Source organism: Panulirus ornatus, chromosome 12, assembly GCF_036320965.1.
Source record: "Panulirus ornatus isolate Po-2019 chromosome 12, ASM3632096v1, whole genome shotgun sequence".
In the NCBI taxonomy this organism is placed as follows: domain Eukaryota; kingdom Metazoa; phylum Arthropoda; class Malacostraca; order Decapoda; family Palinuridae; genus Panulirus; species Panulirus ornatus.
In genome coordinates, this window is record NC_092235.1 from 69,028,708 (window position 1) to 69,050,444 (window position 21,737).

Consider the following 21,737-nt stretch of genomic DNA (forward strand, 5'->3'; position numbering starts at 1 on the left):
CCCGTGTAGGGGAGGGGATGTCATATCATGTGTGGCGGGGTGGCAGCGGGAATGAATAAAGGCAGCAAGTATAAATTATGTACGTTTCTATATGGAAATGTCTGTGTATGTGTATATATATGTATACGTTGGAAATGTATAGGTATGTATACGTGCGTGTGTGGACGTGTATGATTATGCATGTGTATGTGGGTGGGTTGGGCCATTTTTTCGTCTGTTTCCTTGCAATCCCTCACTAACGCTGGAGACAGCGACAAAGTATGATATATGAATAGAGAAAATAAAATGTGTAGGAAATGAAAGGAACAAGGAGAAAGGGAAAATGAGGACAAGGTGGAAGGACTGCATGAAAAAGCTTTGAATTAGTGGGGCCTCAGTGTGCAGGATGGTGTGAGGCATGCATGGGGTAGAGCAAATTGGACTGATGTGGTATACAAGGGTTGATGTGGTGTCATTGGGCTAATCCAGGGTATATGAAGGAAACCAAGAAAAGGTCTGTGGGGCCAGGTTGTGGATAGGGGCCTGTAGTTTCATTGTATTATACATGACAGCTTGAGAGAGGATGAGTGAATGAGGCTATTTCTTTGTCTTTTCCTAGAACTGCCTTGCAAACAGGGAAATGGCAAACACATATGAAAAGAGATAAATATATATTTTTCAGAACTAGGTTAATAGTGTGAGAACAACAAGAAAACAAGTGGAAAAAATTGGTGGAGCATGCAATTGGGGTTGTGGGAATGGGTAGAAATGAGGCAAAGAGTTGTAGTGAGGATTTTGATGGATTTTTTAATGTGTTCAGTGATAAGGTAGTAGTTGTTGGATGATGTGGAGATATATGAAGTGAGAGAGTCATGGAAAGTTTTCTGGTAAAAGTTGGAAGACAATGGTGAAAGTCTTGCTGAAGATGAAGTATAAACAAGTGACAGGTAAATTATATTGAGCTTTATTTTTTTGAAGGAAGGGTGTAATTGTGTTGCTGATTGTTCAGATAGAATTTTTTTTTTTTTTTTGTATTTATTGGTCGTAGTGAGGTGCCTGTTGATTGCCGGAATGCCTGTATAGTGTCTTTATATAGGCATTGGGGACGAAAGTGTGTTCAAATTACAGGTGAAAGTTTGTTGAATGTATTGGTAAATTGTGTGGGAGAGTAATGGTTAAAAGGGGAGGCATGCTCAGAACTTCAGATTGGAGAGGAATGATATGGCTTCAGGAGAGAATGTATGGATTGGATGTTTGGTTTAGAGAATGTGTACGAGAGGTACATAGAGAAATGGAAGGACTAATGTGTAGCTCTTATGAATCTGGAGAGAGCATATGATCAGGTTGATAGTGATGCTCTGTGTGGTGTTAAGAATGTATGGTGTAGGAGGAATGTTCCTAAAAGCTGTGAAGACTTTTTATAGAGTAAGATGTATGTGTCTGTTCAAGTAGGAAGAGAGGAGAGTTAGAGGAACAAAATGAAAGTGGGTTTGTGGCAGTGGTGCATGACGTCACCATGGCTGTTTAATTTGTTTCTAGATTGGAATGTTAAGGGAGATGAATGCAAGGGTCTTGCAGAGAGGGGCAGGTATGCTTTCTCTAGGGGCAAGGGACTTGAGAGGTGAGTCACTTGTTTGTTAATGACACTACTAGTGGCAGAATTAAGTGAAAAACTGCAGAAATTGGTTTCTGAGTTTGGGAGAGTGTGTGAAAGAGAAAGTTGAGAGCAAATGTGAATAAGAGCAAAGTTATTAGGTTTAGCATTTATGAGAGGTAAGTTAATTGGGTTGCTAGTTTGCATGTAGAAGGCTTAAGAGGGAGAGTATTGTTTTAGGTAGCTGGAAGCAGACATGGTAATTAATGGAAGCATGGAAGGTGAAGTGAGTCATAGGGTGGATGAGGGAGCATTGAGGATTGTGAGGAGAGAAAGGTCATTATTGAGTATGTTTAAAGGTATGTTTGTACTGGTGATGATGTGTTGTTATGAGGCATGGGGCTTAGGCAAAAATGTAAAGACGATGGAAATGTTGGAAATGAAATGTCTAAGGACAGTATGTGGTGTGCAGACAGTTGATTGAGTAAGAAATGATGAGGTAAGAGATTTTTTGTTTTTTTTGTTTTTTTATACTTTGTCACTGTCTCCCGCGTTTGCGAGGTAGCGCAAGGAAACAGACGAAAGAAATGGCCCAACCCCCCCCCCATACACATGTATATACATACGTCCACACACGCAAATATACATACCTACACAGCTTTCCATGGTTTACCCCAGACGCTTCACATGCCTTGATTCAATCCACTGACAGCACGTCAGCCCCGGTATACCACATCGCTCCAATTCACTCTGTTCCTTGCCCTCCTTTCACCCTCCTGCATGTTCAGGCCCCGATCACACAAAATCTTTTTCACTCCATCTTTCCACCTCCAATTTGGTCTCCCTCTTCTCCTTGCTCCCTCCACCTCCGACACATATATCCTCTTTGTCAATCTTTCCTCACTCATTCTCTCCATGTGCCCAAACCACTTCAAAACACCCTCTTCTGCTCTCTCAACCACGCTCTTTTTATTTCCACACATCTCTCTTACCCTTACGTTACTCACTCGATCAAACCACCTCACACCACACATTGTCCTCAAACATCTCATTTCCAGCACATCCATCCTCCTGCGCACAACTCTATCCATAGCCCACGCCTCGCAACCATACAACATTGTTGGAACCACTATTCCTTCAAACATACCCATTTTTGCTTTCCGAGATAATGTTCTCGACTTCCACACATTCTTCAAGGCCCCCAGAATTTTCGCCCCCTCCCCCACCCTATGATCCACTTCCGCTTCCATGGTTCCATCCGCTGCCAGATCCACTCCCAGATATCTAAAACACTTCACTTCCTCCAGTTTTTCTCCATTCAAACTCACCTCCCAATTGACTTGACCCTCAACCCTACTGTACCCAATAACCTTGGTCTTATAAGGTAAGAGATAGGTGTGGTAATAAGAAGAGTATGGTTGAGAAAGCTGAAGAGGATATGCTGCAATGGTTTGAAGATATAGAGAGAATGAGTAAGGTGAGGTTGACAGAGAGGATATATTAGTCAGAAGTGCAGGGGACATGGAGAAGGGGAGAACAAATTGAAGATAGAAGGATAGGAAGAAAAAAGTGTCGATTGCTCAAGGTCTGAACATGTACGAGGATAAAAGGTTTCCACAAGAAAGAGCGAGTTGGAGTGATGTAGTATACAAGGGTGATATGCTGTCATTGATGTGAATCAAGGCTTTTGAAGGAGTTGAGGGAAACCATGGAGAGGTCTGTGAGGCTTGGTTGTGGATAGAGGGCTGTAGTTTCAGTGTAGTACACTTGACAGCACAGAGAATGGATGCAAGCAAATGAAGCCATTTCTTTGTCTGTTTCTGGCTCGACCTGATTAATGCAGGAAATGGCAGACAGTTATGAAAAAAGAAAAACAATTATATCTTTATTATCCAAGAATGTAGGGAAAAAGAGCAAACTACCCATTTATCTTCTGTGTGCTGTGGAAAGTGACTTAAGAGGAATGGGAGTTGGATGGCTGGAAATCTTCTCTCTTGCTTTATTACTTTCCAAAAGAAAAATAGAGAAAGGAGCCAAGCAAAGCTTTATCCTCAAAGGCTCAGCCATCTGTTCCTCATACTTCCTTGTTATGATGGGATAATGGCAAACAGGTAGTATAGAAAAGTTTTGTGTATTTGTATTTATTTATACTTTTCATGTCTTCCTTGCCAGGTTATGTTGCTTCGTAACCATGGTGTTTTGTGCTGTGGTGAAAGCATTGAGGAAGCCTGGTATAATACCTATCACACAATCCTCGCCTGTGAGACACAGGTAAGTTGTTCAGTGGTGAATGTACAGTGCTGTAGTTCATGTACAGACTACATTTTTATTTTTTCATTTGAAGGAATGTATCTCTTTTCTGTTTTCTTTTGTATTGAATGTGGTTTTGTGTATACATTAGAAAATTTTTCATATGTAAGCATTACTTCGTATTTAGCTCTTTATTCATGTAATTGGGCCGTAGAACCATATCTTTAATTGTGTCTGTTAAGAAAACATAAATCTTCATATTATAAGTAACACCTAAATGCTTATCATGTTACCTAAAGGCCAATGTGAGTAATTACATTAATAAATGTTGGATATTTTTGTTGCTGCAGCTCAGATCTTTGTGAGTTCCATATATAAACATTCCTATCAATATCTCTGATGTTTGTTCCTCTGGGAGCTTCCTATAGCAGGTGGCCACAATAAAAGCCTCTGTAACTGAAGAGTTCCATTGCTGCTTTTCAGCCCTCATTGCATCACCCTTAACAAACCAATGACAGAGTGCAACTCAATTGTAGTGTTTCCATTGGCTTCTACCTAATGTTCCTAAAGACTATGTGTTTACCTAATGTTCCTGCCTATTGTTCCAACCTACTGCTACCTAATTTTTCTACCTACTACAAATATGTAATGTTCTTGCATACGACTTTTACCTAATGTTTTTATGTAATGTTCCTTCATACTACTTTTACCTAATGTTCCTACCTATTACTTTTGTCTATTGCTCCTACTATTTTGCCAAAAGGTAGGGCTAGGGCATAGTGCTCACCTACTACTACCTAATTTTCCTACCTACTACTAATATGTAATGTTCTTGCATACTACTTTTACCTAATGTTTTTATGTAATGTTCCTTCATACTACTTTTACCTAATGTTCCTACCTATTACTTTTTTCTATTGCTCCTACTATTTTGCCAAAAGGTAGGGCTAGGGCATAGTACTCACCTACTACTACCTAATTTTCCTACCTACTACTAATATGTAATGTTCTTGCATACTACTTTTACCTAATGTTTTTATGTAATGTTCCTTCATACTATTTTTACCTAATTTTTTTTTTTTTTTTTTTTTTTTTTTTTATACTTTGTCGCTGTCTCCCGCGTTTGCGAGGTAGCGCAAGGAAACAGACGAAAGAAATGCCCCCCCCCCATACACATGTATATACATACGTCCACACACGCAAATATACATACCTACACAGCTTTCCATGGTTTACCCCAGACGCTTCACATGCCTTGATTCAATCCACTGACAGCACGTCAACCCCGGTATACCACATCGCTCCAATTCACTCTATTCCTTGCCCTCCTTTCACCCTCCTGCATGTTCAGGCCCCGATCACACAAAATCTTTTTCACTCCATCTTTCCACCTCCAATTTGGTCTCCCTCTTCTCCTTGCTCCCTCCACCTCCGTCTCATATATCCTCTTGGTCAATCTTTCCTCACTCATTCTCTCCATGTGCCCAGACCACTTCAAAACACCCTCTTCTGCTCTCTCAACCACGCTCTTTTTATTTCCACACATCTCTCTTACCCTTACGTTACTCACTCGATCAAACCACCTCACACTACACATTGTCCTCAAACATCTCATTTCCAGCACATCCATCCTCCTGTGCACAGCTCTATCCATAGCCCACGCCTCGCAACCATACAACATTGTTGGAACCACTATTCCTTCAAACATACCCATTTTTGCTTTCCGAGATAATGTTCTCGACTTCCACACATTCTTCAAGGCCCCCAGAATTTTCGCCCCCTCCCCCACCCTATGATCCACTTCCACTTCCATGGTTCCATCCGCTGCCAGATCCACTCCCAGATATCTAAAACACTTCACTTCCTCCAGTTTTTCTCCATTCAAACTCACCTCCCAATTGACTTGACCCTCAACCCTACTGTACCTAATAACCTTGCTCTTATTCACATTTACTCTTAACTTTCTTCTTCCACACACTTTACCAAACTCAGTCACCAGCTTCTGCAGTTTCTCACATGAATCAGCCACCAGCGCTGTATCATCAGCGAACAACAACTGACTCACTTCCCAAGCTCTCTCATCCCCAACAGACTTCATACTTGCCCCTCTTTCCAAAACTCTTGCATTTACCTCCCTAACAACCCCATCCATAAACAGATTAAACAACCATGGAGACATCACACACCCCTGCCGCAAACCTACATTCACTGAGAACCAATCACTTTCCTCTCTTCCTACACGTACACATGCCTTACATCCTCGATAAAACCTTTTCACTGCTTCTAACAACTTTCCTCCCACACCATATATTCTTAATACCTTCCACAGAGCATCTCTATCAACTCTATCATATGCCTTCTCCAGATCCATAAATGCTACATACAAATCCATTTGCTTTTCTAAGTATTTCTCACATACATTCTTCAAAGCAAACACCTGATCCACACATCCTCTACCACTTCTGAAACCACACTGCTCTTCCTACCTATTACTTTTGTCTATTGCTCCTACTATTTTGCCAAAAGGTAGGGCTAGGGCATAGTGCTCACCTCAGGAAATCTAGTTATGTGGAGTGAGTTGTGTGAGTTAAGTGTTGTCAAGTTTTGTGTGTGACAAGGAGAGATTTTATGTTTGTGGAGAGAATGGAAGCGGTCCACATGTGGGTAAGACAGAGAGAAAAGACAGCTAACTGGGTTAGAGGAGTGCAACTTATCAACCACTGAAGTGCAGGTCCACTATGGAGCTGTCGTGAACCCTTCCAATACCCATGCTAGTCGTACTGGTAATATACTTCCCTGGTCGGTGGCTGCTTGCCAACTTCTACCCATGTACAAACATTCTGTTTACTGCCAACTTAGTGATAGAGGCATGTAAGCTGGATTTTAGATATGGTTGTGAACTTGTAAGTAATTGGTAACAAAGATTTATTTTTTCTCTGCATAATGATAAACTGCTTAAGGACCTGTATTATGAAACATATCATGGACCCTATGAAATGGGAAGTCAGAGTTACATGACTAATTGGTCATCTCCTTAGCCAGTGGTTATTGACGAACCATGAATCGTGCTCAACTACCTTCAGTGTACCAGGTACAGCTCATTACGTTGGAGGCTTCAGTCATGATAACCTCAGGTTATTGATGTTCATGATGACTTAGCACTAGTGACAGATTCACATGAGAAACTGCAAAAGTTGGTGTCTCAGTTTAGGAAAGTTTGAGAAAAGAGAAAGTCAAAGTAAATGAGAACAAAATCAAAGTTATTAGGTTTTGCAGTGTAAAGAGAAAGGGTTTTGAATTTGAATGAAATAAACCTAGGGGAAGTGAAGTGTTTTAGATACCTAGGAGTGGACATGGCAGTAAGTGGAACTGTGGGAACTGAGGTGAGTCTTAGGATGGGTGAGGGGGATGAAAGTTCTAGGAGCATTGAGGAACGTGTGGAAAGAGAAGTCATCCGCCAGGAAGGGTGAAAATTAATATGTTTAAGGATATAGTATTCTTCATGGTGTTGTATGGGTGCAGAGCATGGACTGTAGATGAGAAAGAATGGAAGATGATGATTGTGTTGGAAATGAAATGTTTGATGACAGTGATTTTGTAAGAAATGATAGGATAAGAGTGAGAGATAGTAACAAGAAGAGTATGGTTGGGAGAGCTAAAGAGAGTGTGCTGAAATGGTTTGGAAGGAGAGAATGAATGAGGAGAGGTCTATGGCAGGTGTGTGTGATGTCCCCATTGTTTGATTTGCTTATGGATGGGGTGGTTAGGGAGGGGCATGCAAGAGTTATGGAAAGAGGGGTGAGTATGCAGTCTGTTGGGGATGAGAGGGCCTGGAAAGCGAGTCTGTTGTTGTTCTCTGATGATACTGCACAGCAGGCTGATTTGAGTAAGAAACTGCAGATGTTAGTGACTGAGTTTGGAAAAGCGTGCAAGGAGAAAGTTGAGAGTAAATGTGAATAAGAGCAAGGTTATTAGGTCAGCAGGATTGAGGGACAACTTAGTTGGAATGTGAGTTTGAATGGAGAAAAATTGGAGGAAGTGAAGTGTTTTAGATATGTGGGAGTGGACTTAACAGTGAATGGAATCATGTAAATGTAAGTGAGCCATAGGGTAGGGAGGGGGCGAAGTTTCTGGGAGTGATAAAGAATGTGTGGAAAGAGAACATTTTCAAGGAGTGCAAAAATGGGTATTTTTGAAGGAATAGTAGTTCCAACAATATTATATCGTTGCAAGGCATGGGCTATAGATAGGGTTGTATGGAGGAAGGTGAATGTGTTGGAAGTGAAACGTTTGAGGACAATATTTGGTGTGAGGTGGTTTGATTAAGTAAGTAATGAAAGGGTAAGAGAGATGTGTGGTTATAAAAAGTGTGTGGTTTAGAGAGCAGAGGTAGGTGTAATGAAATGGTTTGGATGTATAGAGAGAATGGGTGAGGAAAGGTTGACAAAGGGGATATATGTGTCTGAGGTGGAGGAAACAAAGGGAAGCAGGAGACCAAATTGGAGGTAGAAGGGTGAAGTGAAAAAGATTTTGAGTGATCAGAGCCTGAACATGCAGGGGGTGAGAGGCATGCAAGGAATAGAGTGAATTGGAATGCTGTGGATTATTGGGGTCAACATGATATTAATGAACTGAACCAGGGCATGTGAAACGTTTGGGATATACAATGGAAAGCATCACCACCCCTTGCATCAACAAGGTATTGCTTGGAAAACAGACAAAAAAAGACCACGTTCACTCACGCTCAGTCTCTAGCTGTCATGTGTAATGCACAGAAACCAAAGCTCCCTATCCACATCCAGGCCCCACAGACTTTTCCATGGTGTACCAGAAGTGGAGGGGACAGGGAGAAAGGGGTTACTGAATTGGAGATGAAATAACCCAAAAAATATTACAATGCATATTGATTATCGTTTGAGGTACAGTATTTAGCTGGGAACCGATGAAAATCGCTGGGAATTAATCAAAATCCAAAGAGTGTAAGAAGGTCATAAGACAGAGTAAATGAGAGGGGAAAAAAAGGAATATCCTTGAAAGTAAAGAATAATTCTAAGGAATTATTCAAACACACAAGACAGAGGAAGATAAAAGAACATGACACATTAACTACTGACGACAAGGAAATGGCTGCCATTCTTAATTATTCCTTTAACTCTTTATTTACAATTGAAGAAACATTTTGAATACTGCCACCAATGAAAATGTTTCAAGGATCTGATGAAGAAGAGTTGAAGGTTAGAGAAATAAAGAGCTCAGAAGTACTTAGGTACCTGAATCAATTAAGTTCTAACAACTCTAATGGCCCAGGTAACGTAGCTCCAAGATTTTTAAAAGAGGTCTGGAGACAGATGATATACCCCACACCAAAATTTTCTACCAAATCTCTACTGATTGGTCGGGTGCCAACTAACTGGAAGCTAGCAAATGTTACTCTTACATATAAAAAAGGAGACAGAAAGTGTGCCTTGAACTGCTGCCCAATTAGCCTTCCATCAATATTAGGTAAAATGATGGAAAAATATTATTATTTTATTTATTATTTTGTTTTGTCGCTGTCTCCCATGTTAGCGAGGTAGTGCAAGGAAACAGACGAAAGAATGGCCCAACCCACCCACATACACATGTATATACATACACATCCACACACGTAAATATACATACCTGTACATCTCAACGTACACATACATATATACACACACAGACATATACATATATACACATGTACACAATTAATTCTTTCTGCCTTCATTCATTCCCATCGCCACCTCGCCACACATGAAATAACAACCCCCTCCCCCCTCATGTGTGTGAGGTAGCGCTAGGAAAAGACAACAAAGGCCCCATTCGTTCACACTCAGTCTCTAGCTGTCATGTAATAATGCACCGAAACCACAGCTCCCTTTCCACATCCAGGCCCCTCAGAACTTTCCATGGTTTACCCCAGACGCTTCACATGCCCTGGTTCAATCCATTGACAGCACATCGACCCTGGTATACCACATCGTTCCAACTCACTCTATTCCTTGCACACCTTTCACCCTCCTGCATGTTCAGGCCCCAATCACTCAAAATCTTTTTCACTCCATCTTTCCACCTCCAATTTGGTTTCCCACTTCTCCTCGTTCCCTCCACCTCTGACACATGTATTCTCTTTGTCAATCTTTCCTCACTCATTCTCTCCATGTGACCAAACCATTTCAAAACACCCTCTTCTGCTCTCTTAACCACACTCTTTTTATTACCACACATCTCTCTTACCCTATTACTACTTACTCGATCAAACCACCTCACACCACATATTGTCCTCAAACATCTCATTTCCAGCACATCCACCCTCCTCCGGACAACTCTATCCATAGCCCACGCCTCGCAACCGTACAACATTGTTGGAACCACTATTCCTTCAATCATACCCATTTTTGCTTTCCGAGATAATGTTCTCGACTTCCACACATTCTTCAAGGCTCCCAGAATTTTCGCCTTCTCCCCCACCCTATGATTCACTTCTGCTTCCATGGTTCCATCCGCTGCCAAATCCACTCCTAGATATCTAAAACACTTCATGAGATATAATTTTCACGTTTCTAGATCACAAAATTTGTTGGAATTTTTTAATGTTATTTATCAGAGTGAATGTTGGGGTGAAGAGGGTGGTGAGAGTAAGTGAGCTTGGGAAGGAGACTTGTGTGAGGAAGTACCAGGAGAGACTGAGTACAGAATGGTAAAAGGTTAGAACAATGGAAGTAAGGGGAGTGGGGGAGGAATGGGATGTATTTAGGGAATCAGTGATGGAGTGCGCAAAAGATGCTTGTGGCATGAGAAGCGTGGGAGGTGGGTTGATTACAAAGGGTAGTGAGTAGTGGGATGAAGAAGTAAGATTATTAGTGAAAGAGAAGAGAGAGGCATTTGGACGATTTTTGCAGGGAAAAAATGCAATTGAGTGGGAGATGTATAAAAGAAAGAGACAGGAGGTCAAGAGAAAGGTGAAAGAGGTGAAAAAATGGCAAATGAGAGTTGGGGTGAGAGAGTATCATTAAATTTTAGTGAGAATAAAAAGATGTTCTGGAAGGAGGTAAATAAAGTGCGTAAGACAAGGGAGCAAATGGGAACTTCAGTGAAGGGCACTAATGGGGAGGTGATAACAAGTAGTGGTGATGTGAGAAAGAGATGGAGTGAGTATTTTGAAGGTTTGTTGAATGTGTTTGATGATAGAGTGGCAGATATAGGGTGTCTTGGTCGAGGTGGTGTGCAAAGTGAGAGGGTTAGGGAAAATGATTTGGTAAACAGAGAAGAGGTAGTAAAAGCTTTGTGGAAGATGAAAGCCGGCAAGGCAGCAGGTTTGGATGGTATTGCAGTGGAATTTATTAAAAAAAGGGGGTGACTGTATTATTGACTGGTTGGTAAGGTTATTTAATGTATGTATGACTCATGGTGAGGTGCCTGAGGATTGGCGGAATGCGTGCATAGTGCCATTGTACAAAGGCAAAGGGGATAAGAGTGAGTGCTCAAATTACAGAGGTATAAGTTTGTTGAGTATTGCTGGTAAATTATATGGGAGGGTATTGATTGAGAGGGTGAAGGCATGTACAGAGCATCAGATTGGGGAAGAGCAGTGTGGTTTCAGAAGTGGTAGAGGATGTGTGGATCAGGTGTTTGCTTTGAAGAATGTATGTGAGAAATACTTAGAAAAGCAAATGGATTTGTATGTAGCATTTATGGATCTGGAGAAGGCATACGATAGAGTTGATAGAGATGCTCTGTGGAAGGTATTAAGAATATATGGTGTGGGTGGCAAGTTGTTAGAAGCAGTGAAAAGTTTTTATCGAGGATGTAAGGCATGTGTACGTGTAGGAAGAGAGGAAAGTGATTGGTTCTCAGTGAATGTAGGTTTGCAGCAGGGGTGTGCGATGTCTCCATGGTTGTTTGATTTGTTTATTGATGGGGTTGTTAGGGAGGTAAATGCAAGAGTTTTGGAAAGAGGGGCAAGAATGAAGTCTGTTGTGGATGAGAGAGCTTGGGAAGTGAGTCAGTTGTTGTTCGCTGATGATACAGCGCTGGTGGCTGATTCATGTGAGAAACTGCAGAAGCTGGTGACTGAGTTTGGTAAAGTGTGTGAAAGAAGAAAGTTAAGAGTAAATGTGAATAAGAGCAAGGTTATTAGGTACAGTAGGGTTGAGGGTCAAGTCAGTTGGGAGGTAAGTTTGAATGGAGAAAAACTGGAGGAAGTGAAGTGTTTTAGATATCTGGGAGTGGATCTGGCAGCGGATGGAACCATGGAAGCGGAAGTGAATCATAGGGTGGGGGAGGGGGCAAAAATCCTGGGAGCCTTGAAGAATGTGTGGAAGTTGAGAACATTATCTCGGAAAGCAAAAATGGGTATGTTTGAAGGAATAGTGGTTCCAACAATGTTGTATGGTTGCGAGGCATGGGCTATGGATAGAGTTGTGCGGAGGAGGGTGGATGTGCTGGAAATGAGATGTTTGAGGACAGTGTGTGGTGTGAGGTGGTTTGATCGAGTAAGTAACATAAGGGTAAGAGAGATGTGTGGAAATAAAAAGAGCGTGGTTGAGGGAGCAGAAGAGGGTGTTTTGAAATGGTTTGGGCACATGGAGAGAATGAGTGAGGAAAGATTGACCAAGAGGATATATGTGTCGAAGGTGAAGGGAACGAGGAGAAGTGGGAGACCAAATTGGAGGTGGAAAGATGGGGTGAAAAAGATTTTGAGTGATCGGGGCCTGAACATGCAGGAGGGTGAAAGGTGGGCAAGGAATTGAGTGAATTGGATCGATGTGGTATGCCGGGGTTGATGTGCTGTCAGTGGATTGAATCAGGGCATGTGAAGCGTCTGGGGTAAACCACGGAAAGCTGTGTGGGGCCTGGATGTGGAAAGGGAGCTGTGGTTTCGGGCATTATTGCATGACAGCTAGAGACTGAGTGTGAACGAATGAGGCCTTTGTTGTCTTTTCCTAGCGATACCCCGCACACATGAGGGGGGAGGGGGATGGTATTCCATGTGTGGCGAGGTGGCGATGGGAATGAATAAAGGCAGACAGTGTGAATTGTGTGCATGGGTATATATGTATGTGTCTGTGTGTGTATATATATGTGTACATTGAGATGTATAGGTATGTATATTTGCGTGTGTGGACGTGTATGTATATACATGTGTATGGGGGTGGGTTTGGCCATTTCTTTCGTCTGTTTCCTTGCGCTACCTCGCAAACGTGGGAGACAGCGACAAAGCAAAATAAATAGATAAATAAAAATAATCAGAATTGGGACGTAAATGTACTGTCTGATTTAGTATGTCCAGATTTCCAGAAGGCTTTTTATAAAGTACCTCACAAGAGACTTTTACTTAAACTTAAAGCACATGGAATCGGTGAAGAACTCAACTCTGTATATTGATCAGAGACTGGCTTACTGGAAGAAAGCAGCGTGTAGTATTAAAAGGCGAAGCCTTAGATTGGCTAGATATAACAAGTGGTATGCCACAGGGTTTGATCCTAGGCCCAATTCTTTTCATATATACATTAATGACCTAGAACTTGGACTCATATGTAAGATATCCAAATTTACTGATGATACTATACTAGGAGGTAGAGTTGTAAAAGGCGGGACTGCGAAATGATTCAAAGAGTTCTTAACTTAATAGCAGAGTGGTCAGACAGATGGCAAATGAAGTTTAATGTAGACAAGTATAAAGTTATACACTTAGGAGACAAGAATATATGTTCCAAAGCAAACTATTTGGAAACTCTCTAATAAAAGTTAATGAAGAAATGGACCTTGGAGTTGTCATTAACAATTATCTGAAGTACACTAAACAGTGTCAAGCAGCAAGTAAAAAAGGCATACCAAATGTTAGGTTTCATAGCCAGGAATATAGATTACAAGACACCAGAAACAATTCTCATGTTATAATTCTCTAGTAAGACCACACCTTGAATCTGCAGTCCAGTTTTGTTCCTCAAACTATAAGAAAAATTAGAGGTACAAAATTGACACCATCCCTTAGAAGTCTGGCGCATGAAGAGAGGCTAAAGCAAATGGATCTCTTCTCCCTTAAAGACGTAGACTTTGTGGTGACTTAATCCGTGTTCAAAATTCTGAACAAGTTCAATAATGTAAATCATGAATATCTTTTTTGAAATACAAGAAAATACGGTTAGCAGGACAAATAGAATAAAACTTAAAGCTAAAAGATGTAGTACGGTCATGGGAAAAAGCTTCTTTCCCTATAGTTGTGTTGAGCAGGGGAATAAGTTACCGTCAGATGTGAATGCTAAGACTATAAATACCTTAAAAAGTCGTTTAGACAAATATTTTATAGATTCAGGTATACTCTTAAGAAAAACATCAGAAATAAACTTATAAATGACAGAGGTAACAGGTACACTAGAAGGCTAATGTGCAGCAGTGGGGAGTCAGTGATAGCTAAAAAAAAGACTGCTGAGAGATATTACATTTTCTTGTCAAGTTAAACTTTTCTACCAGGCAACCTAGTCGTGGGCCAGTCAGGATTCCTGTTGTCTGTCTTCCTCATTGAGACTCATGAAATGAGACTTACATAGAGTTTCTGTGGATGTGGTAGATGGAGGCTCTGGTGATATCAACTCCACGCTGACCTGCATCAAAACTCAACAAACTGCTTAACTTTACTTCCAAACTGATGCTTTTCATGCTCCTTCTCCTCCTAAAAGCTTGATATTCAGTGGGAGTTTTCTCCTCCTGGAATGTTATTGGAACAGGAGGTTATGATGCAATAATTCAACATAAAGAATTGGGGTTGTATGTCCACCATAAATCAAAATGTTGAACTGTCTTCCAGGGGATACAACCATGTTCTAGTGACTAATCACTTATCAGAGTGAACGTGTGCTTTTGCTGTGAACTTTGCTCTTTCATTTGATTATATTAATTATATGATTCTTTTCTTCTCGGACAATATGCACTCATAGTACTAGCACTACTACTTTCCAACGAATGATTGTTCTGGCAAGTGATCACTTGTTGGAGTGAACATTCAATATTGCCATTTTTTTTCCATCTTTGTCTACATTATTTGTTTTATTTTTTCATGAGCACCTTATTAGTGGATCATCTGTTCATTGATAACCTGATAGTAGGGACCAGATGTAGATAGATCAGAGTGTAATATGACAGGTACTGTCCAGTCACTTTGGCTTTCATTTAAGAGGTCCTTATTGGTTGGTTGTTTAGGTAGTAATGATCCTTTTACTTGGTTATGATATCCTATTTTTTTCTTTCTGGACTGACTTTAGTACTATAGGTTTTAAGGTAAAGGTTTCATTGTTGCTTGTACCAAAGCGTTGGTATAAGTGATCAGTTCCAAAAACTTTTCAAGGAAGATGACATTCCAGATAGTTGGATCAAGTTGGATCATAATAGTTGACCTTTGTCCAAATTAGATGATGTGAAATTTTTCTTTTTTCAGATGCGTATGGCTCCACTTGGGTTGGACAACTTAATAGTAGTAACTGATGAAGCTCGCCATTATGCCTTTGAAGTCTCTCGACGAGGAGGTGGAGGTGTTGATAGTAAACAGGTATGTTAATTGTCATTTCATGCAGAATGGAGAATTTTTGCTTTTAAAGTAATTATATCATGTGGTCCAGAAATATATTGCTTTAGCTATCCCTGAAACATGTGTTCTGAACTATAATTCTTGCAATCTATGGGAAGAGACTTCAGTTTAACTGAAACAACTGTTTCAGCTGTAAATAAGCTAATACTAAAGAACCTTATACTACAGTGAGTGTGTATAGTCTTAGAATTATCTTGAATACCAAAACTAGGGGTACAAAAGTTTTTGATTAGCGGTTATAAATTGATGCTTGTGAAACTTAATGACTGAAAGAAGGAACAGAGAAGAGGGCCAAGTGAGGATATTCTTTCAAAGGCTCAGTCCTTTGTTTGTAAGAGGACCTTCCTAATGCGGGAAATGGCGAATATGTATGAAAAAACTGAAAGTCCAAATATCCGTCCAGCCAACCTTGATATAAATTGTGAGATAATTATGATAGAACTGCTGACAAATTTAAAATTGTGTGAACTGAATATAACAGAAATTATAGAATGAAGAGAGTATGAATATTGTATTTAATTTATTCAAGAAAGAAGGAAGAGGAAAAACTCCTAACTTTGGTGAAGACTGTTTATATTAAGGTTTCATTGTAGATTTTGAGAGGTTTTATAAGATGATGAAAGAATGAACGAAGATTGTACACTACTTTTCTGGCTTGAAATATTCCCCAGTAATCCTCAGAAACTTTTTCAGTAGTCTACCATTCATTATTTGCTATAATATTTTTTGGTACTTATGCTTTCTTGTTTCCTTCCAATATATTCCTTGCCAAATTACCTTCTGTAGTTTAAACATTCCTATTTTTCGATGAAAGTAGTTGGCAAATGTACCTTACATAACAGTCAAATGAAAACAGAACTTTTAGGAAAATTATTTAACTCTTCAGTATGTAGGTTCTTTGACAGTTTAAGATGGTGATGTATAGTAATATAGTATAGGAAAGACTTTTTTTCTTTGAATTTGGAAAAGTGTACAGCCCATAAATTGATGAATCTGTTGACATCTTTGAAATAATAACTTCATCATACATGTTTTTGAATTTTTGATAATGTGGACAGAGTGTACCTGCTGATATTAAATGTGATGATGCTGGGGATAGGGGAGAAAGAATACTTCCTATGCATTCCCCTTGTGTCGTAGAAGGCGACTAAAGGGGACGGGAGAGTGAGGCTAGAAACCCTCCCCTTGTATTTACAAAAGAAGGAGTCACGCAGAGAGTGCTCATCCTCCTCAAAGGCTCAGATTGGGATGTCTAAATGGGTGTGGATGTAACCAAGATGAGAAAAAAGAGAGAGATAGGTAGTATGTTTGAGGAAAAGAACCTGTATGTTTTGGCTCTGAGTGAAACGAAGCTCAAGGGTAAAGGAGAAGAGTGGTTTGGGAGTAAAGTCAGGAGCTAGTGAGAGGACAAGAGCAAAGGAAGGAGTAGCACTACTACTGAAACAGGAATGGTGGGAGTATGTGATAGAGTGAAAGAAAGTGAACTCTAGAATGATATGGGTAAAACTGAAAGTGGATGGAGAGAGATGGATGATTATTGGCCCCCATGCACCTTGGCATGAGAAGAAAGATCATGAGAGGCAAGTGTTTTGGGAGCAGCTGAGTGTGTGTGTTAGTAGTTTTGATGCATGAGACCGGGTATAGTGATGGGTGAGTTGAATGCAAAGGTGAGTAATGTGGCAGTTGAGGGAATAATTGGTGTACATGGGGTGTTCAGTGTAGTAAATGGAAATGGTGAAGAGCTTGTAGATTTGTGTGCTGAAAAAGGACTGGTGATTGGGGATACCTGGTTGAAAAAGAGATATACATAAGTATACGTATGTAAGTAGGAGAGATGTTTAGAGAGCATTATTGGATTATGTGTTAATTAATAGGCGTGTGAAAGAGAGACTTTTGGATGTTAATGTGCTGAGAGGTGCAACTGGAGGGATATCTGATCATTATCTTGTGGAGGTGAAGGTGAAGATGTGTAGAGGTTTTCAGAGAAGAAGAGATAATGTTGGGGTGAAGAGAGTGGTGAGAGTAAGTGAGCTTGGGAAGGAGACTTGTGTGAGGAAGTACCTGGAGAGACTGAGTGCAGAATGGAAAAAGGTGAGAGCAAAGGATGTAAAGGGAGTGGGGCAGGAATGGGATTTACTTAGGAAGCAGTGATGGCTTGCGCAAAAGATTCTTGTGGCATGAGAAGCATGGGAGGTGGTTAGGTTAGAAAGGGTAGTGAGTGGTGGGATGAAGAAGTAAGATTTTTAGTGAAAGACAAGAGAGGGGCATTTGGATGATTTTTGCAGAGAAATAGTGCAAATGATTGGGATCTGTATGAAAGAAAGAGGCAGGAGGTCAAGATTAAGGTGCAAGAGGTGAAAAAGAGGGCAAATGAGAGTTGGGGCGAGAGAGAATCATTAAATATTAGGGAGAATAAAAAGATGTTTTGGAAGGAGGTAAATAAAATGCGTAAGACAAGGGAACAAATGGGAACATCGGTGAAGGGGGCTTATAGGGAGGTAATACCATGTAGTGGTGATGTGAGGAGATGGAGTGAGTATTTTGAAGGTTTGTTGAATGTGTTAGATGACAGAGTGGCAGATATAGGGTGTTTTGGTCGTGGTGGTGTCTTATTGAGAGGGTCAGGGAGAATGGTTTGGTAAACAGAGAAGAGGTAGTGAAATCTTTGCGGAAGATGAAAGCCGGCAAGGCGGCGGGTTTAGATGGTATTGCAGTAGAATTTATAAAAAACAGGGGTGACTGTGTTTTTGACTGGTTGGTGAGGATATTCATTGTATGTATGGCTCATGGTGAAGTGCCTGAGGATTGGCAGAATGCTTGCATAGTGCCATTGTACATAGGCAAAAGGGATAACGGTGACTATTCAAATTACAGAGGTATAAGTTTGTTGAGTATTCCTGGGAAATTATATGGAAGGGTATTGATTGAGAGGGTGAAGGCATGTACAGAGCATCAGATTGGGGAAGAGCAGCGTGGTTTCAGAAGTGGTAGAGGATGTGTGGATCAGGTGTTTGCTTTGAAGAATGTGAGAAATACTTAGAAATTCTAAACAAATGGATTTGTTTGTAGCATTTATGAATCTGGAGAAGGCATATGATAGAGTGGATAGAGATGCTCTGTGGAAGGTATTAAGAGTATATGGTGTGGGAGGCAAGTTGCTAGAAGTGGTGAAAAGTTTTTATCGAGGATGTAAGGCATGTGTATGAGTAGGAAGTGAGGAAAGTGATTGGTTCTCAGTGAATTTAGGTTTGCGGCAGGGGTGTGTGATGTCTCCATGGTTGTTTAATTTGTTTATGGATTGGGTTGTTAGGGAGGTGAATGCAAGAGTTTTGGAGAGAGGGGCAAGTATGCAGTCTGTTGTGGATGAGAGGCTTAGGGAAGTGAGTCAGTTGTTGTTCGCTGATGATACAGCACTGGTGGCTGATTCGGATGAGAAACTGCAGAAGCTGGTGACTGAGTTTGATAAAGTGTGTGAAAGAAGAGAGCTGAGAGTAAAGGTGAATAAGTGCAAGATTGTTATGTACAGTAGGGTTAAGGGACAAGTCAATTGGGAGGTAAGTTTGAATGGAGAAAAACTGGAGGAAGTAAAGTGTTTTAGATATCTGGGAGTGGATTTGGCAGCAGATGGAACCATGGAAGCAGAAGTGAGTCATGGTAGGGGAAGGGGCAAAGGTTCTGGGAGCATTGAAGAATGTGTGGAAGGCGAGAACATTATCTTGCAAAGCAAAAATGGGTATGTTTGAAGGAATAGGGGTTCCAACAATGTTTTGGTTGCGAGGCATGGGCTATAGATAGGGTTGTGCGGAGGAGGGTGGATGTGTTGGAAATGAGATGTTTGAGGACAGTATATGGTGTGAGGTGGTTTGAATGTGTAAGTAATGAAAGGGTAAGAGAGATGTGTGGTAATAAAAAGAGTGTAGTTGAGAGAGCAGAAGAAGGTGTATTGAAGTGGTTTGGTCACATGGAGAGAATGAGTGAGGAAAGATTGACAAAGGATATAGAATGAGTGAGGAAAGATTGACAAAGGATATTTGCATCAGAGGTGGAGGGAACAAGGAGAAGTGTGAGACCAAATTGGAGGTGGAAGGATGGAGTGAAAAAGATTTTGAGCAATTGGGGCCTGAACATGCATAGGAGGGTGCAAGGCGTGCAAGGAATAGAGTGAATTGGAACAATATGGTATACCGGGGTCGACGTGCTGTCAGTGGATTGAACCAGGGCATGTATAGTGTCTGGGGTAAACCATGGAAAGTTTTGTGGGGCCTGGATGTGGAAAGGGAGCTGTGCTTTCGGTGCTTTATACATGACAGCTAGAGACGTTGAGTGTGAACGAATGTGGCCTTTGTTGTCTTTTTCTAGCGATGGGAATAAATAAAGGCAGCAAGTATGAATTATGTACATGTGTATATACGTATATGTCTGTGTATGTATATATATTTATACATTGAAATGTATAGGTATGTATATGTGCATATGTGGATGTGTATGTATATACATGTGTATGTGGGTGGGTTGGGCCATTCTTTCGTCTTTTTCCTTGTGCTACCTCGCTAATGCGGGAGACAGTGACAAATAACAGTAAATATATATAAATAAATGCTTACTTGTATTTTTTGTTCATACTTCATTGCTGTTTCCCACATTAGGGAGGTAGTGCCATGAACAGAAGAAAGGCTGCACCCTCTCTCAATCATTCCTTAGCTTTCATGTGTAATACACCAAAAATGCAGCTCCTTATCTACAACCATGCCCTATAAACCTTTCCATGGTTAACCCCCAGATACTTAAAATGCCTTGGTTCAGTCCATTGATAGCATATACTTTATATGAAATTTGATTTATTTACTTTATTGCAGGAAGGTGGGCCCTCAGGGCAAGGGCCTAAGGAGCGCAAATGGAAGGTGGGAGAACTGGAATTTGAAGCTCTCATGAGATCTCTTGATAATGCTGTAAGTTTTGTCACATATTTTAAGATGATTTTATATTCAGTTTATATACCATTATGTATATATAGATGACTTTTTTTTTAAGCAATTATTGCATGTTGTGTACATGTTGCTCATGTTTCTCTGGCATTCTGCTGGTCCTCGGGTACTCGACTGAGTCCATACAAATGAAGAACAGCATGACACTTGTCAAAAATGCTGTCTTCCCCTGTCATGAGTAGCTCAGCAGAATTATCATCCACTCCTGCTGCTTTGTGATGCTTCATCTTATGCAAGGCTTTCACTGCCTCCTTCTCTTCACTATACCATTTGCTTAGATACTCACTCCACATGCCACTTTGTACCAGATGCACCACATCCACGACCCTATCATTCAAACTTTCCCGTAGAATACTCAGCAACCCCATCTCTGTTCCACTCTTCTTTACCTGTTTTTACACACATGTCAACTCCTCTCTCTGTCACTCATTTGTTTACTTGTTCTCCTCACACTGTTCACCTCTTTCAATAACAGATTCTTCTTTCTGAAGTTCATCAATAGTCTTTCTTCCCCTCTCTCACTTGCTTGTTTTTTTCTGCACTTGTACCTTTCTCATGACCAGATGTTTTCTTTTTGTACTCCTTCCATGCTGCTCTGCTCTTTCTTGAGCTTCAATCACTGACACTCTTCAGCAGGTACCATCCATGCACCTCTTTTTTTTCTTTTGCGAGTAATTTAAATTCCTTGAACCACCATGCACAACATTTTTCCATATGTTCACATCCTTTGTATAGTAAGGAGAGTATGGAAGGAGAGGTCAGTTTTTATGGCAATAATGGATATGTATGAAAGTATGGTGGTCCTGACAAAGTTTTTTGGATGTGTCATGGGCCATGTGAGCAAAAGAAAGCAAGAGGGTGGAAGCATTGGTAATGAAATACCTGAGGGTGATATATGGTGTGAGGCAGGTTCATCACATAAGGAATGACAGTGTTAGAAAAGATTGTGCTTTTGATTGTAATGTAAGTGGGATGTCTGAACAGAGTGTGCTGAAATATATATTTATTTATTTAATCATTTTACTAATAATTACCCTAGGACTAATTTCCATAAAAGAGTCTCGTTATGCAGCACATTTCTAAAGGCTCCTGCAGCCCAAGATTTTGCTGCTTCTAGTAGCAGGGAAATGTAGACTCCTTTGGAATGAGGGATTCTTTAAGGAGAGTGTACTGCTAGTGATAGAGCCTCACCAAAGGTAACTTTTACTTGCAGTGTAACGTTGAACGGGTTCAGTCTTGTAGCACCTGCTGAAATGGTACTACTGTACATGATACTTTACGCCTATTATATATTGGAAATATTTTGGCTGTTAAACCAAAA

General features: G+C 40.6%; 1 protein-coding gene across 31 annotated transcripts in view; it reads left to right on the forward strand.

The window, feature by feature from the left end:
• The window catches only part of hts (adducin 1-like protein hts), a 250,350-nt gene that overhangs the window by 152,333 nt on the left and 76,280 nt on the right, over positions 1 to 21,737 (forward strand). For all 31 annotated transcript variants that reach the window (XR_011713512.1, XR_011713493.1, XR_011713516.1 and 28 more), the window contains exons 7-9: positions 3,746 to 3,844; positions 15,282 to 15,392; positions 20,288 to 20,380. Coding sequence is in view for 2 of the 31 variants with exons in the window: in XM_071668198.1 (XP_071524299.1) it covers positions 3,746 to 3,844; positions 15,282 to 15,392; positions 20,288 to 20,380 (303 nt within the window). In the remaining 29 variants the exon portion in view is untranslated. The remainder of the gene's footprint in view (positions 1 to 3,745; positions 3,845 to 15,281; positions 15,393 to 20,287; positions 20,381 to 21,737) is intronic.